The sequence below is a fragment of the Polistes canadensis genome, unplaced genomic scaffold (assembly GCF_001313835.1).
Source record: "Polistes canadensis isolate GaletaPanama2010 unplaced genomic scaffold, ASM131383v1 scaffold_72, whole genome shotgun sequence".
In the NCBI taxonomy this organism is placed as follows: domain Eukaryota; kingdom Metazoa; phylum Arthropoda; class Insecta; order Hymenoptera; family Vespidae; genus Polistes; species Polistes canadensis.
In genome coordinates this window covers 272,970-290,891 of record NW_014569619.1, presented here as the reverse complement: position 1 = coordinate 290,891, position 17,922 = coordinate 272,970, and the positions used below count along the sequence as shown (strand labels likewise).

The window sequence follows — 17,922 nt, the reverse complement described above, 5'->3', positions numbered from 1 at the left end:
TTTCTATTAATTACTGTAACTGCATTCTTAATTCCTTCTACCATAACATCAAATGTAACTATCTCGCAATCAGTTGCATAAACTTCTTGTATTAGTTTTCCCCACAAATAAAAATCTATTGAGGTGAGATCAGGTAATCTAGACAGCCAAGCTATTGTTCAGAGGAAAATACGCTGAATCATTCTAACATAAGATAATAAACAACATATGCAAAACCGCTAAACATTATTTTCGGACACCACTTTTAGATAATTTTATAATTTATGTTATAATTTTTAAATAAGCCTTTAAATGATAACATTTTATTCATATTTTTGAGCATAGAATACGCTCACAACGTTTGTACGAAAAAACCTCAGACACCCTGTATGTAGAATCGGCATGCAACCATGTTATTTACATCTTTTCTTTTTCCCTTTTTATTATTTTAATCTTGTACGTACAAAACTTGTTGCATTTATCGATAAGTTTTGTATTAGATTGATGCGTATGAAATGTTGGATTTTTAAGTGAATATATAAATCAACATATCTTTTTTTAAAACCTGTTTATTTCATTAAAATAAATTTTTCCAACGAGATTTGAATGCATAGATGCTAGTCTTAATGAAATTCTAATCATTAGAATTAATAAATTCTCTCAACTATGGAATTTAGTAAAAACTATTCTAAATGTTTAAAAAAATGAAAGTCGGTTGGCAAAAAATCTCGTGAATAAGCTGGGTGTTGCAAAATTTCACACTTTAATTCATTTGTAAAAATCGAATTAGTATTGATGAACATACGTTTCACCGATCTAGCTTATTTCGCTTAGTACCTGTTTATCCATGTTTTCGATCTTGTCAATTTCCGTAAAATGTCGTAATATTGTTGTATGGTCAACTTTCATTCTGGTAACAAGTTTCCTTGAAGATACAGTAGGATTCATTTCTACCAATGCTTTTGGAGCATTTTTTTCACAGATGTTTTGGGTCTTCTACATGGTTCATTTTGTAGGGAAAACTCATCAGACCGAAATTTTTCAAACCAACGTTTGTTCGTTAACAGCATTCTCCCCAAATGCCTGGTTTGTATTGCGTGCTGCTCTTGCATCATTATTACCAAGTTTATACTGATATAAAAAAATTACACGAATATCGGTTGAATTCATATCTTTAGAAAATTTAAAAAAATAACAAAATTGAACCTTTAAAAAAATCTTCTATGTTGAAATATGATTCTGGTAATAGACAATACAACTACAAATGAAGTTATGAGCTAAAACAAAAGAATAACGAAAACAAAGAGACAAACGTGCACATGTAAAGAAAATCCGACAATTCATATGCACGAACCTAATAATATATTCATATTTTAATTAACTATGATGTTTATGTAACCGATTTTTACCATTTAAAGAAGAAAGAAAGAAAGATAGACGGAATTTCGAATTGTTAATTGAGTCCGAAGGTTTTCATACTACTATTCGTAAGAATTTTATTCAATAATCTGAAATAAGATAGCTTAAAATTGTACTTTTTCTTAAAGGAAAAAGAAGAAGAAGAAGAGAAAGAGAGAAAGAAAGAAAGAGAGAGAGAGAGAGAGAGAGAGAGATTGTATACTTTATAAAACTAGGTGAGGGACATCGAACTAGATTTTGTCGAACGACCTTGACGATTCTTTCTTTTTATTCAGAAAAGAATCTGACTACCATATCGTATGGATATTTATTGAAAAGAATAAATCAAATGTAATCAAATAGTATTATTCGAAAAAGCGCTAATATTTGGAATGTAAACAGAAAGTACATATACAACGAGTCTCATTGTCAGGAATATTTGTACTCCTCCCACTGTCAATTTAAAATAATCAATATAATCCATAGATTAGATCCGATAACACAGCAGGACTAATCGAATATTGGTATTCAAATTACAGGAAGATATATAAGCAGGGATAACAACGAGCATTGTTGCAAAAAGAATAGCAAACTTTAAAGACTGATCAAATTTCAATTTCATTCTTTAATTACTCGTCTCGCGTATGAATTCATATTAGAATATCTCGTTACTTTTTAAATATATAATAATATTTTTTATTGTATAAAATAAAATTCTTTTTATTATTTTTCCTAAAAATGTGTGCCTAAAATAATATGGAGTAAAAAACTAAGGTTTCCCTGATTTAATTGTATTATATAATTTAACGCTGACACATCTATGTATGTATCTTGATGTTATTGATTTATATTATCAATGTTAAAATTGATATTTTTTTCTACTTAATCTTGTCGCATTACATTTTTACGGAAAATAGAATAAAATAAAATTAAAAACAATGAAAATGATAAAAGAAAAAAGCGACAACTAATATGTTATGATTAGATTAAATCATCTAATCAGAAGTAGAAGAGTAAAGTATAGATTCATTGATCAAACATCGATCAATTGTTCGATTTATTTATCGATTGATTGAACCGATGGTAGATAAAAGAATGAAAATAAAAATAATAAAGTTATAAGAAGTTTCGGGAAACAATATCGAAATTGAAAAGAAACTTTTCCGTTTCTCATTTAAATTTCGTGAAATCATTGGTAATATTTATGTTGGTCGTGCGTGGAAGCAAGAGACGGAATTAGCTCAATTAGCATTCTTTAACGGAAAAGCAAAATATTCCGGTAAGAACTCGACTCAAGTCTCCAGTATCTCGGTCTTGCTTTTACTCTCGCCGTGAGAATGGCACAAATAAAGCATCGATATTATTGATGATCAACTAGAGAAAGAGAAAGAAACACAGAGAGAGAGAAAGAGAGAGAGAGAACGTACGCGAGCCTATTTTCAGAAGTCTTAAATCTTATCGTCAAAACTTTCTTATGTGTACAAAGTTAGGATCAATTTAGATCATACATTTATGTATCATAGGTGCACACCATTTTCTAATTATTTCAATAATTAGAAAAATAGTAATCATAGAATAAAATAATGAAAAAATAAAACTATAGAATGAAAATGCTAATAATACATATGTAGCATATATTATTTATTTTTTATTACTTATATTTTTTTACCTATAGTATTAGGGAAAACATCGTTAATAACAATTATTTTAAGCTTCTCTCTCCTTCTCTGACAATCAATTTCTTTTTCTTTTGTATCATACTCACATATGTATCATATACGATAGGACATGTGAAATATTTTTATCTATATATATATACAGATTTTGAATGATCGTTATCCTTGTAATAATAGAAGTATTTTTATATTCTTCTAAATTATATAAAATTGTTGACAAGGGTAATTATATATAATTAAAAATGTGCATGTACATATATACATAAATATTACTCACTTGCACGCGAAAAAGAAAAAGAGAGAGAGAGGGAATAGGAAAAAGATCACGTGTGATAAGATGATACGACCGTCAATTATTATCCCGTGACAAAGATAATAAGCAAAAACATAATTATTATAAGCATTCGGAAACGTTTGTTCACATAAAAGAGTTATATCCTTGTTGGTTATCCATCTATTTACCTATTATTGATGATTTACTAATCCTTTTTCCTCTCTTTCTCTCTCTCTCTATATATTTTTTTCTCTCTTATCTCCATTTCTATGTTTTTTTTATCTATCTATCTCTGTCTCTATTTTTCATAAAAAAAAAAAAAAACAATCTTTTAGTTAAGATATACGAGTAATAAGAAACGATAATAAAGATGATTATATACATCATCGATGATAGATTAACAACGATAATTATAATTTTTGAAGGTAACGGAACGAATACAATTAAATGAGATTATTGTATTATTTTAAGATTATATATAGAGAGAGAAGTTAATAAAATACGATTTTTTCTCTTTATATTTCACTACTCATCTTATTGCAAAGTCCCTTGAGATTTTCATAATTATTGGAGAATGGTAAAAGGTATACAAGAATAAAGTATCGCCCACAAGAGACCGATTTATGTATATACATATACTAGCGTTATATTGTATGCTTTAGTTAAATCGTAGAAATCCTAGGTCTTACCAAAAATAATGAAGCATTTTTGGGAAAGCATATAAAAAGAATTTGATTATGCACAGTTTTAGGAAATAAGGAATATATATATGTATGAATCCACAAGAAGTGAATAATTAAGTTGATAGAACAGTATGACTAACATAAAATCTGTTATTAAAGGACAGAAAGAAATAAAAATGTATAACTACGAGTAATAATTGTTCGCGTTTTTATAATTTTCGAAGGAAACCTAATTGAATTCCTTAAATCAGTAGAATTGAATGCATCTATAGATTATTTAAGATTTATGATGTCAATGGGTACAATATTCCTGTGACTCACTTTACATATAGTACATATACAAAATCGAATATGGAATTCCCTTTGACCTTCCTTGTTTCTTGGCTTGTGAAAATTGAATTTCATTCTATAAATAATATAGTCTTTGAAAAGTGAGAAAATTAGGGTGAGAGAGGAAGGGAGAGAGATAGTGGAAAGTGATATGAATGAAAATTCAAAGAAATACCGAGTGATCTACCAAGAAAAGCATTTATGATGCATGCATACCATCGAGAAGAGAACTCGCAGAAATCTAAATTAATATTTCGCGTTCGTGGAACTATAGTTAGACGCCCTCGGTTTATGAACATATGTCAGTATCATGTAAAATATGAATATACATATATATATATATGTAAGAAAATGTATAAAGTATATATATATACAAACATGTACATAAATCATGTCAATTGATATCATTTTTGAAATATTACTTCTGCGAAGATTCCTACCTTACCAACATCGCTCATTCAAAATCAAAATTTCTGCGCCAATTTTAACTTCCGTTTGAACAAGAGTTCTTTGGATCGAATACTATGTTTCTCTCTCTCTCTCTCTCTCTTTTGCTTTAGGTGACCGGAATCAGGGCAGGAAGTGCGGGCAAGCAATCTAAAACTCTTCAGTTTTACGATTGCACTTAAACGCGATCAGCGTACATACATATGTATATAAGTAAGTACACATGGCTTCGGCTTCTCTCTTCCTCTCTCTCTCTCTTTATTTCTTTCTCTTTATGTGTTTTTTGAGGGGATTCTATATAAAGAGCGCCTTCGAATTTCATCACCGCATTTGGATCGTTCATCATTATCAAATATTTTACCTTGCTAAGATAAATCATTTTCACGAAATCAATCGATTTACGAAGATAGACAAATAAATGAAATTTTGCGTATATATGAGAGAACAAAAATCCTTCTTATACATACTTTTAAATACGTATGAATCCACTTGGAAAACAAATTAAAATTTCGATCGCATATGTTTTTAATTCAAATGAAACTTCATTTTATTTTCTATATTATAATGTTTACTTTTGTAATTTGTGTCCTTATCGAAAATTATCACACTATTGTTATTATTATAATTATTATTACTGTTATTAATATTTTCTTCATTTTCTTTTTAAAACGAAATGTTCCCTAACTTTTTTAACTAATATTCACAGTATTTTTTTATTTACACTTGTTTGAATTTTTTCAGTTCTGTCTATCTCTGCGATGAGAAAAAAAACTGAAATGAGGAACACAAGTATCGTTTTTATGAATATATACATATGTATATGTAATTATTACATTCCTCGATGAGTTGTAAGAACACGATACGTTGAAAAAAAAAACAATTAACCAGTTTTTACCTCCAGGACATTTAGTTTCGTCCACACAACAATAATTAAAAACATAGATTAAAAGAACGAGAAAGAAAGACGAAGAGAGAGAGAGAGAAAGATATAGGAAGAGAGAAATATGCGATTTTCAAAAATAACAGATATAAAATGCCAGAGTAAATCATAAAACATAATATTCTTCGTAGTAAATGATATTACAAGTGAATCCAGTGATTAATAAAAAGACGTCTTATAAATCTTTAATTTTATCCTAACTCGTTGTAATTTATCAGTGTCTTTCGAATGAGTATTCAACCTGTTAGAAAAAAAAAAAAAAAAAGAAAAGAACATAATAAAAAAATGTATACAAAAGATGTTTATAAAATTCTCTCATATTTATGTTTTACATAATGCATAATTTTTTTTCTTGAATCTGATCGATTCAATCGAACTTATGAATTATTAATAAACAATCCAAATCTATTTTTTTAATTATCAAATGGATCAATTATGCAAAATATATTCATCCGGATTACTATTTAACTTTGTATAATCTATGTATTCTATTTTTTTTTAATATTCGCTTATTTTATCATTAGTTTTCTTTTCATTCTGTTTTTTTTTCTGCAGATCTGCAATATATTATAATCCTTGTAATGTTAAAAGACAAATAATAAATCACTACTACTATATTCATCTAGATTAATTAAACATATGTATAATAGTAGGTTTTTGAAACTTTATGAATATGTACGGTGATTGAAATTTTTTACATTAATAATAATAATAAAAATAATAACATATATGTATAGTTACATATATATTTATGTGTTTATAAAATTATTTAAAATCTGTGTTTTTCCTATGACTGTAATTGATATTTGTTTTTAAAATGACGTAAATTCATGACACAGGGAAGATATACTGACACATATATATATATAAAAATGCATATATAAGAATTGGTTAATAACCACGCCTATATATGAGGTACTACATATCTTGGGTTAACCTCTTAACGCTTAAACAATTATTCCTCGAATACGCTTATTTCCTTGGCGATCAGCAGATCGAACGAGCCCGGACCTCTCAAGATCTAACAGCCACGATCCAGTTCGAGCCAGTCCAAGCCAGACAACCGGTAGACCACCTGGATAGCGGGCGTTTTCTTCCATGAAAGCTCTCCAGTTAAAACCAAAGTTGTCTGGAATGATGGGAACGCCTATGTCTTCTGTTTGTACATCTGAACCCTAATTTAGCTACATTTTAAATGGACAAATGTCATTGTGCCTAACAATATTTTTGACAATTGTTTATCATTATGTTTGACATTGTTAAAATTTATCTTCATGTTTAATATTTCTTTTAGATTAACAACGAATTAACATATAGTAAAATTTTGTTATTCTTATATACTCGAACTAGATAAACATAAAGAAAATTGTTTAGGATAGTTTTACAACTTTTTCTTAACCACCCTTTTTAATCTTTCAAATTTTAAGGGGATAATATGATCGCATCAGACTAACTTGTATAGTTATATCTTTTAAATATGTTCATAAACAACTAATCGATCATTTGATTAAAGAGTAAAGAGAAGATGGAGAAAAATGATTAATTAAATGGAAGGAGCGGAAGATTTGTTTAATATATTGTTGTGTGAATTTATATAGAAAATTTATTATATATGTAGGCTTCGTGATATATATACTTAAAGGATTTACCTATATATAGTTTTTTACGGAAATGAGATTACTGCTCAATCTGGTGGTGAAGTGATGAAACTTTATAGTCTCTACTGGTATTTTTGAAAATATTATCGACGGAGAAGATAATTACCAATTGATAAAAAAAGTGATTAATTACCGACGAGTACAATAATAATTTACCATAAGAGACTACTAAAAGATACCAGTACATTTTTTTTCCAAGTGTGCTTGCGCATGCGTATGACATATCTCCCACTCGTGAAGTCGCCATTTTATAATTATTCAAAGTGTAATAATTATTTTCAACTAATTAACGATGTATAAAAAATATTTGATAAAATAAAGTTGAGCATATAGTGTGCAAATAAGAGCATTTATTCATTTTTTTTCTGTTGTTAAAGGTACTGGCTAGCGTATCTACGGTTATAAATTGAAAAAACTGAACCATGTCGTAAACAATAAGTTTTTTTTTCAACAGAAGTTTAGATTAAAAAAAAAAAATGAAGTCAGAAATTTCAATCAACGTGCCTCTGCATTTCTTTATTACTTATATACAATTATAGAGAGCAATGTGCTACGAATTGGGATATACTTTAAACACAGATAACAATAACAATAACAATAATAACAACGAAAAAAAGAAAAAGAAGGTAAAATATATTCACATTGACGTCAATAAATTCGAAATGCCTTTGCAATCTCTGTTTTAATTAATTTGGAAAAAAAAGAGAGCGCATCGTCTAGGGTTGCACAATAAGCTTGCTTCTTAAAATATGAAAAATCTAATACACACAAGAAAAACAATAGTAGTGTGAAGATATCATTCTGAGAACAAAAAAAATAAATAAATTTTGATATCTAGCTTATAAATACACCTCTATATTTTATCTCTTCAAAAACAAATTGAAGCTAACTGTGTCAATTTTTGTAGCATTGTATTTTTTTAAATACTACTTGCCCAAAAAAAAAAAACTTTTTGTCTTCTTTTTCGATCTTGCTTTCAAGCATAAAAATATAATGCCTTAATACTGAATACTTTCACCAAAGAGAGATTTCAGTAATTTTTATCAAAGCAGATAAAAAGTTGTATTCATTGAAACGGCCGTAAGTAATAAAAAATATAACGCGATAGATAAATCACGTATATATCTATATATATATACATTTATATATGTATAAATATGCATTATTATAATGAATATCAACGAATGGTCCACATATCACAAGTATTATTCAGCCTTTCATTCGATCATTAATTACCGATCGAAACATTAATACTCGTTAATAATCTATATTTATATTTTCTTTGCTTTTGTTTTCATTCCAGTTAAACTGGAATAAAAAAAATTTTCTATCCGTCTGTTTTTTCAATTATATAAAAAAGAAAAAAAAAACAACGATAAAGATTATTATGAAATTAGTCTTAAATATTTTTTTTTTTGTAGCACTCGCCCCAATTTCTTACAAATTAAACCGAAAACAATTTATTGATGTCGGTTTAGGTTGATTCCAGCATACCTCCAGCAAGTTTGGTTGCATATAAATTTAATGCCTTCAAAAAGAAAATTATACAAATTAATCATACAAATTTCTTATTCTAATTTAAGAAAAAAAAATATTTGTATACACTTACCTTGTATATAAAAGTATACTGTTCTTTAGTTTGCACAGCCCCAGCTCTATCTCTTCTTATCGTATAAACCACTCTTGGTACGTCTACCGTTCGCGTTATTTCATACTGTCTAATTCCCAGGTCTAATGCTATCAGTGTTCCTGTACGACCTGTACCAGGACTACAATGGACCACTATAGGCCCTGGACCACCTCTTTGAAGAGCTCTGGCTTCGAGAAGTACAGCGATAAGTCCGGCACCGTCCGTTTGAACGCCACTAGCTGGCCATAAGTACCAAATATGGTATACTTCTCTGAACGTATTATTCTCTAAATTCTTTAAAAGAGACGAATACTATTAGTATAATGTCATACATCGATGATAAATTGATGATTATAAAACTGGTCTTATAATAAGTGTCATTTGAGATACGTAATAAAACATTTTTTCTCCAATATTATTTTTACAGCTATATAAAATTAAATAAAAAATTACCTAAAAAGAAATAAAATATATAGTGTTACTTATTTTATGTTTTTCATATTAAAAAAAAATATTATTTTCAATGAATTCTAAGTTGAAAATTTTAAAATATCTTAATACGAAAAAAAAATAACATAGACCACTTTTATAATCACATTTGTTTAAGATGAATTCAATTTAATTTGAATGAAATTTCTTACTTTCAAATGTAACGTTGATATTGCATATTTCTCTTTGGTTTCTCGCTTCTTTAATGTCACTTGAAAATCACCATACAATCTATGACAATCGGTCACTTCAGACGGTGGTATATATTCGGTACACTTTTCAACTCCATTTTCTACAAGATCAGTCAGCATAATGATCACTTTGGATTGTTGTTCCCAAATCATACGCCAAAAATCAGTAACTGTTGTATCCAAAGGTGCTTGACATGCAATGTAATATTTTATTGCATTTTTGGGACCCTGACAAAATATTTATAAATTTATATATATATATACAATTCAACTATATAAACAAAATAAAAATAATAAATAAACTAACTCGAACGTAACTGGCGTTAATATATTCTGAAAGAGGATCATCGTTGAGTTTTTTCAATGGTACTCTACTTTCTGGAAGTGGAATCACATTCGCGTATCTATTTTTCACTTCAGCGCCCGAAGGAAGCTCATCCATCTTAGAAGAAACTTGTGGTATACCTAAAAATTCTTCATTTATGGCATCGACGTCGTTTGAAAAAGAAGTAAGCCCGGTGAAATTTAATGGGTGAGATGGAACTGCACTCTGTAAGAAAACAAAAAAAAATTATAATTTTATAAATTTATATTTATATAAAGTTTTAATTTTTATATATATGTAATTAAATAATTGCAATATTTTCACTGCAAATTTTATATATTAATATTATATTATATTACATATATAATGTAATACATATTGATTTTTATAAATTTAAACACATATAATAAAATATACATACTGAATCTTCAAAAGCAGGATTACCATAACTTCTTTTCGATGATCTAGCAACGCCTTTTCGTCTAACACTATTATAAGCAGATACACTATCCAAACTATAGGCATCCAAGGATACAGGTCGACATCGTTCCCCATAATTGAATCTCGTTTGTCTTTTTCTCATAACAAACTGCCAAAATGAACAACACATTTTTAATCTTAAAAAATCGATAATAAATGTATGTATATATTGGTGATATACGTGCAGCTTAAGTATGGCCTCGTACTTATCGCAACCACTAGCAAGTTTTAGCGATCGTATTATCGTTTCAAATATATACCGAAAAGAAACATATAACATTGAAAATAAAGATAAGAAGGTAAATGTACATTCATTGAGGGGTGGGGGTATACTATTAAAAAAATATAAATATTAACTTAAATAATTTGAAAAAAATAAAACAATATGAAGAAACATTAACTATTATTATGATCTACAGATAATTTTTCAAATTATTTTTAAATAATTTATTAATTTTTATTTGAAAATATATATATAATATTAATTACTTATTATTGCATTGTCTCATAACTATTAGAGATTGAAATTCATAAAAAATAAATGATATTTCTTTTTTACTTTGTAATGTGGCATCTAAATATCAGATAAACATAATTACAAAATTAATTTTTCGACACGGATATTCCGACGTAATGTATTACCTATGAGTAATGTACCAAGAAAGGTAAGTTTCGAGTAGGTGTACAAACGAGGAAGATTTTCATGAGCTTACGACGCAGCTGCATTTTTATGAATCGAAACGTATCGTGTTTGGTAATGAGTAGTATACTCGGTGTATCGTGAATACCAATTTTCTATTCTTTGTTTGCGGATATCAAATAAATCTCACTTTATCTCTGTGTTTATCTCTTACCAGAAGGCCAGCAAGAAGGAGTAGGCAGATGAATGCTACTGAAGAAACCACAACAACAGCTATTGCGTTGCTAGAATCTCTTTCCTGTACTAGTGCAAAACTTCGTATCTGATAAATAGGACAAATTAAAATACCCTTTATAAGAAATTTTAATTATTAAAATTATTGACTATTGAGATAGAGTGTAACTTACAATTATTGGAAAATTCGAAACAGGTGTTTTATAAAAATTTGGTAATATCTTAGTCATGGCAGCATCGAATCTACCATTTTCATTAACAATGTAAACGTATATTGTAAAAACGGATTCCTCAGAGGATGAATTATTTGTTGAGGAACTGTCTGTTGAATCGGTACATGGGTTCCTATGAAATCGAACTTGTTTCCCCTGGATGACTCTATAAACACGATAATGATACTAAATTTAAAATAAACAATCAAAATCAAACAATTGGTACTTAATATTATACTTACTTATCTAAACCATTGGATAAAATATTAGCAAGAAATTGTCGAAGTTCTTCAAGACGTGGACAAACGTCTTTTTTAGTACCCTCAAGTACTATCCTAACCAGAGAAGTAATTTCGTCTGGTGGTAAGGTATCCAAATTGGTAATAGAAGTTGTTGGAATGGTATCAATAGATTTCTTACCGGTTGGTAATTTGTCACGAAAGGTTGTAATGAAAGTACTAGTTGGAAGATCTAGGGTAACAACATTGACGAGTGGTGTTGCGTCGTAACTTTCAGTAGTACTTTCAACACTGATCATCATGTTGTTTTCTGTACTTCCAGGTGTACTACTGCTGCTGGTAATAATCGTTTTTGATGAAGATGTAACAGGTAAAGTATGTTCAACTGAGATAGATTTAGACCATGATGCAATTTCGGACAAACTTCTTGTACTTTCAATTAAATCTGACACATTATTAGTGATATTAACACCCGTTTGTTCTTGAACTACAGATAAAGTCTCTTCTGGAATCAAAGTTGTCGTTGCAATCGTGTTACTACTGTTTTCCGTTAATCCAACAAATTCGTATTCGACCGTACTATTGGAATAAGATGAGGAACTAGTTGTTGGGTTAACGGAAGATTGATCAGATGATTCTAACGTAGTTTCCGTTGAAAAATCGGTATCACCAGTACCAATTGTCGAATAATTATCATCGGTAAAAGTTTCTTTGGTAGTTGAATTATTCTCTTCGGTAGTTCTCATTTCTAAAACTGAGGAATCACTGGTAACAACAGTGGTCATTGATACAACTGTATTTGAGCTAACACTTTCTGTTATTTTATTTCCTGTTAAATCGCTAGGATCGTTGCTCTCCGATTGGATATATGGAACGAATGTTCTTGTTGTCAGAGTTTCAATTGTGGAAGTTCCAATAGATGAAGATTCGGTTGATGTACTGCTATTTGACAAAGATACAGAGCTAGTTGATTCGATCATTGAACTATTGTTACTAGTTTTAAAACTATTTCCAAATACTTCTGATTGTTGAATACTATTCTCTAAAACAACAGAAGGCTCGGTTACGATTATCTTCTTTTCAGAATCCTTTCGACCAATTGTGTTCTCGTAAATCGATGTATCTCTTATTGTCGAAGCAGTAATGAAATTAGCTTCAGTTAACTCCAGTTGTTTCTTATCAGTAATTATATTAAGCAAGGACAATGACGATGATACAGGTAATGTTGATTCTGGTACATTCGTTGTTGATTTAGTTTCATTCGAATGCAAGGATACATTCTTCGTATTGTTTAAATTATCATTTTCATCGTTATATTTATCTAAGATTTGTTTTTCCATACGATCGAACGATTCTAATTCATTGTCCAAAAATGGAGATGAAGAAGTTGATTCTATCGTAGTTGTAACAGCAATACTGCTAACATTTTCTAACTCTTCTAATATGTCTACGTTCGTTTCATTGTTAATCATTGTAGGAATTGTTGTCTGTACTTTTTCTTCTTCTTCTTTTTCTTTTTCTTTTTCTTCTTTTGTTGATTCTTTTGACTTATAGTTTTCATTTTCGAAATCAGATACTTTGAAATCTTTGATTTGCTTCAAATCACCTTTATTTTCTTGTTCTTCTTCTTGATTTTCTTGAACTGGATTAACTACAATCCATGACGATGATTCCGAATCCTCATTTTTATTCGATAGTCTAATAAGTTTTTCTGATAGGTTGGATGACGTTGTTCCATCAACAAAAGCTAATAAAATTACACCTAGGAAAATGTGTTTATTTTAATTTTGTACAAATCGTTAGATTCTATCGTTAACGTGCATGCGTATTTTATATTATTTTATTCATTTAATTTAATTCAATTTTTTTTCAATTTATGTATATACATACTTTTATTCTTATAAATTTCTAATGTTACTCATAATTTTTATACACATTTATCAATCTATAAATGAATATAAATGTTATCTCATAAAATATATAGAAGTTAAATTTAATAATAATTATAAACATATATTTTGTATTACTTGTTATATTAGTAAATTGATTAAGATATTTTTGTTTTATAAAGAAATATAATAAATTTATTCCATCATCGCGCAATACACTTTTTTCTTTTTATTAAGTTAATTCAGAGATTTTCTTTTTTTTTTTTAAAGTTATACGATAAAACTATTGAATCGTGAGAAATATAGGCATGGTAAGAAGAAGAGTTTAACGGATCTAAAAACCGGTTTTACAGGAATAATATCACTTGTTCAGCTTTTCGTCGTTGCAAACTACGTATCATCATCATCATCATTGTCGACGTCGTTGACAACGCGTCGTCGTGGCCATAAATTTGTCCTTTTATTTTCTTATTTCTTTCCCCTTCTTTCGTTTCCTAATTCCCACGACTCCAGAAAGATACAATTATCTTACAAAACTATAAAATAACTTTAACTCACCTAAACAAACTCTGAACAACAAACACGACGTTATCTCGTTCATCTTCTTCTAAATCGATAACTACCGAATCTAAAACGATAAAATTATAATTAAATATAACGAATCGTAAAGAATAATTAAACAAAATAAATAAAGTAATAATTAAAGTATTAAATTATTGATTAAAATAATAAAGTAATAAATAAAGTATATATTATAAAATATTATAAATAAATATGTGCTAAAATAAAAAAGTAATTAAATATGTATAAAATCAAATGTGTGATTAATATATCTAAATAATAATATATAGTATATAAAGAAAGAAAAAGAAAGAGAAAGAGAAAGAGAAAGAGAGAGAGAAGAATAATGACTATCATCTTTCGAGCACGCATCAAGCAAAGGAGGTCAATCGCAATGCTCGTCAATTGGATTATCACGAGTTAGGTTGCTGCCGGCGCATTGCCTCTCGCACCATCACACGAAAAATAACCGAGCTCAAATTTGAATCAAATAAGAAATAAGTGAGTTAGCTAGCATCCTCAGGAACATCGTTACGTATTTTCTTCGTTAAAGAAAAAATCAAAAAAAAAAAAAAAGAGAGAAGAGACAAACTTCCTAATTCGATTTGTTTATTAAAAAATCGAAACGGTAACAATTAGAATTAGAATTATTATTATTATTTATTTATTTTTTTGTTTAACTTTTACTCGATCAATAAAAATTATCTGTTGATTAAATCTAAATTCAATTTTTTAAATAAAATATTTTCTTTTTTATTCTAACAATATAATATAAACTGTTTTGTATCTTCTTGGGGGATCCTATTGTTAATAAAATGTAGAAACGATAAAAAAATAAGTAAACTTCAGAATAATATTCACTTGAAATATATTTTCTTTATTTTTTAATCGATCGGTAAAAATCTACATGTCATTAGAAATGATAATTTGTTTTTAAATTAAATATATTAGAGTATTTCGTTAAACAATATAATACCTAAACACTTCCATATTTCTTTCTAACTCATATTATTAAAATACGAAAATATTAATTAACTTACATAAAAAGAAATCTCTAGCTCTCTCTCTCTCTCTCTCTCTCTCTCTCTCTCAAACAAAAATAGGAAAAAAATCAGTATATATATATCTATAAAATTTTTACTAGGAAGAGATAAAAGATACATTCGTGAATTGCAAAGAACATCGTGAAAGCGTGAAGAAGCAACAGTATGAATAATTGCGAAAGTGTATGCAGGAAAGAACGTTAACAACTGAGTGAATATGCATAGTTTTAAAAAAAATATCATATACATATGCTTACTATGTACTTTTTTTAAAAATAATAATACAAATTAAAAAAAAATTAATAATAAAAGATAAATTTAAAAAAGAGCAAATTTAAAAAAAAAAAAAAAATTCTATAATTGAACATACTTTTCTTTTTTCTTTCGTAGATAATTTACATGCATGTACATTAAATTCATACATGTATAAATGTATTATGTATTTTCTACGCAGTATTAACGAACGAAAACATCGGAAGATTTGTTCACCCCTCTCCCACTCTCAATAATTTTCTCGTTGTCTGACCAGCCAAAGTAATTTCAAGCTATTATTTCATGAAGAACGTTCCACTGCAAGTATAAATACGGCCTTCTTCTATCGATCGAATTTAATTCTGTTACTTTGGATCAAACAAGTTTCTGGGAGTTCGAAGCATGAATAATCAAATCAAAGAATCTTAAATTAATTTTATCTAAACTTAAATACTTTTTATTATTAATCCAAATTATCTTGGATTATCTCTGGATACAAAAAAAAATTTGTTTTAAATCATATTGTAAATTAGTTATCAATCCTAATATAAATATTGCACATTTAAAGACAAATAAAAATATAATTCAATAGCATTAGTAAAAATTAAATAAAAACTGTAACGTATTTATTTATTTATTTATTTTGGCTCAGAAATCAATGCAGTTAAGTCCAGAAAATAAATGTTTTTTAATACGTTGGGGTCTGTTAATTCGATCAGAAAAATATATAGAGTCTTTTATCGAAAGATAGGCTCTGCAACAAAACAAGATATGCATAGGATGTGCAAAGGAAAACGTAAGAATTTATTGCGACAATGGCAACATTTTAATAACTTTAGGACTTTCACTTTTCGGTAGCTGAAAAAAAAAAACCAGAAAAAATAAAGCAAAGAGTAAACCCTTTAATAACAGAAAGAATATTTTAACTGTATTACTCTCCCTTTTACGGGTTTGAGAGGTTCGTTTCTTTTACAATCGTAACTAAAAATAATATTATATATTCCATTAAAATTTACAAAAATCAGAGAAGATATAAAAAAATAAATTTAACACTCTGTGTGTGTGTTAAATTGTATAATTCAATTAATGACAAAGCTAGGCATTTTTGGGAAAGCATATAAAAAGAATTCTATTTAACAATAAGACTTTCATTTTTCAATAGACACAATTAGCATTTTCTTAAAATATCTGAAACAAAGATAATCTAAGACAAAGCGAAATTATTTGTAGACGAAGAAATAAGGCGTTATTACGAGAGCTTTGCCTTTCACGAAGAGAACGAAAGTTCCTCTGTTTCTTAGTAAATTATTCTCACGATAACGTCAAACACAACATATACACCCACATATACACATACATCATAATACACGACTCCGGGGTTCGAGTTCCCACGCCTCGATAAATCTCTCAATTAAAAAAATATAAAAAGAAATATAAAAAAAAAAGAAAAATAAAGATATACTTATGCTAAACCCTAACACATATACATTACAATATATTCATATATTCATACATACAAAACTCGAATCGTGTTTTCCATGCTTCGATGGGTCTCTCGATTAAAACAAAAACGACAGGACATATATATATTCACTTGTAACACATATACATCATAACATACACACACAGAACTTGATTCTCGTGTTTCCAATATAAACCACACAACTTGTCAATTACAAAATATCATTTAAAAAAAAATGTCCTTTGTGAAAATATTAATTTTAATAAAAATAAATAATAATAAAAATAATAACATAATAGTAAAATAATAATAAAAATCAAAATATAATTTGAATGAATCAGCTAACCGATTCGAGCAACGCCTTCTTCAGATTACAATAGACGCGTGCGCTCCAGTTTATAGTTGAACGTGTTCTCGCTTTCACTCAATCGTCGTAGTGTCCTCGTCGTAGTCAATCGTCCTCGTGAATGTTCATGAACGATCGCGATTTATAAACCCGTGCGAGGAAATACAAGCAGCAACCTTAGATTTATACTTTAAATTGCAACCGTGTAAATCTAAACCGTATAAATCAAGACTTATATTAGTCTCTACAGAGAATCAAAAGGATATCTATTTATACGCGCGCGTGTGCGTATTGTGTGTATGTGAAAACATACACGCGGTGGACCAGATAAAGTGTTACATGCTGTTTTCTCTTCTCTCAACTATTAGAGATTACTGAATGAGATAGATTGGGGAATTGTTATTTCTAAGAGATAAACAAATTTATTCTAATAATTCAATGTAATTAGAACAACAAATTTAATAAACATCATTACAATTTGTTATCGCTAATCTGGGTTTTTTTTTTTTTATGAAATGATAAATAAAAATTACAGATATATTCA

General features: G+C 28.3%; 1 protein-coding gene across 5 annotated transcripts in view; it reads right to left on the bottom strand.

Annotated features, from left to right (window-relative positions):
- Positions 1-7,875: 7,875 nt before the first annotated feature.
- LOC106786380 (receptor-type tyrosine-protein phosphatase F) overlaps positions 7,876-17,922 on the bottom strand; it is a 12,872-nt gene continuing 2,825 nt past the window's right edge. For 3 of the 5 annotated variants that reach the window (XM_014747683.1, XM_014747688.1, XM_014747685.1), the window contains exons 2-10: positions 14,273-14,342; positions 11,829-13,587; positions 11,548-11,752; positions 11,355-11,462; positions 10,442-10,609; positions 10,003-10,245; positions 9,657-9,923; positions 8,995-9,309; positions 7,876-8,913 (exon numbers count right to left, since the gene is read on the bottom strand). In XM_014747683.1, coding sequence (XP_014603169.1) covers positions 8,860-8,913; positions 8,995-9,309; positions 9,657-9,923; positions 10,003-10,245; positions 10,442-10,609; positions 11,355-11,462; positions 11,548-11,752; positions 11,829-13,587; positions 14,273-14,315 — 3,162 coding nt within the window. In that variant the 5' untranslated portion in view covers positions 14,316-14,342 and the 3' untranslated portion in view covers positions 7,876-8,859. Of the gene's footprint in view, positions 8,914-8,994; positions 9,310-9,656; positions 9,924-10,002; positions 10,246-10,441; positions 10,610-11,354; positions 11,463-11,547; positions 11,753-11,828; positions 13,588-14,272; positions 14,343-17,087; positions 17,107-17,378; positions 17,593-17,922 lie in introns of those variants that run through there. The other 2 variants (XM_014747684.1, XM_014747687.1) reach the window with 2 other exon arrangements.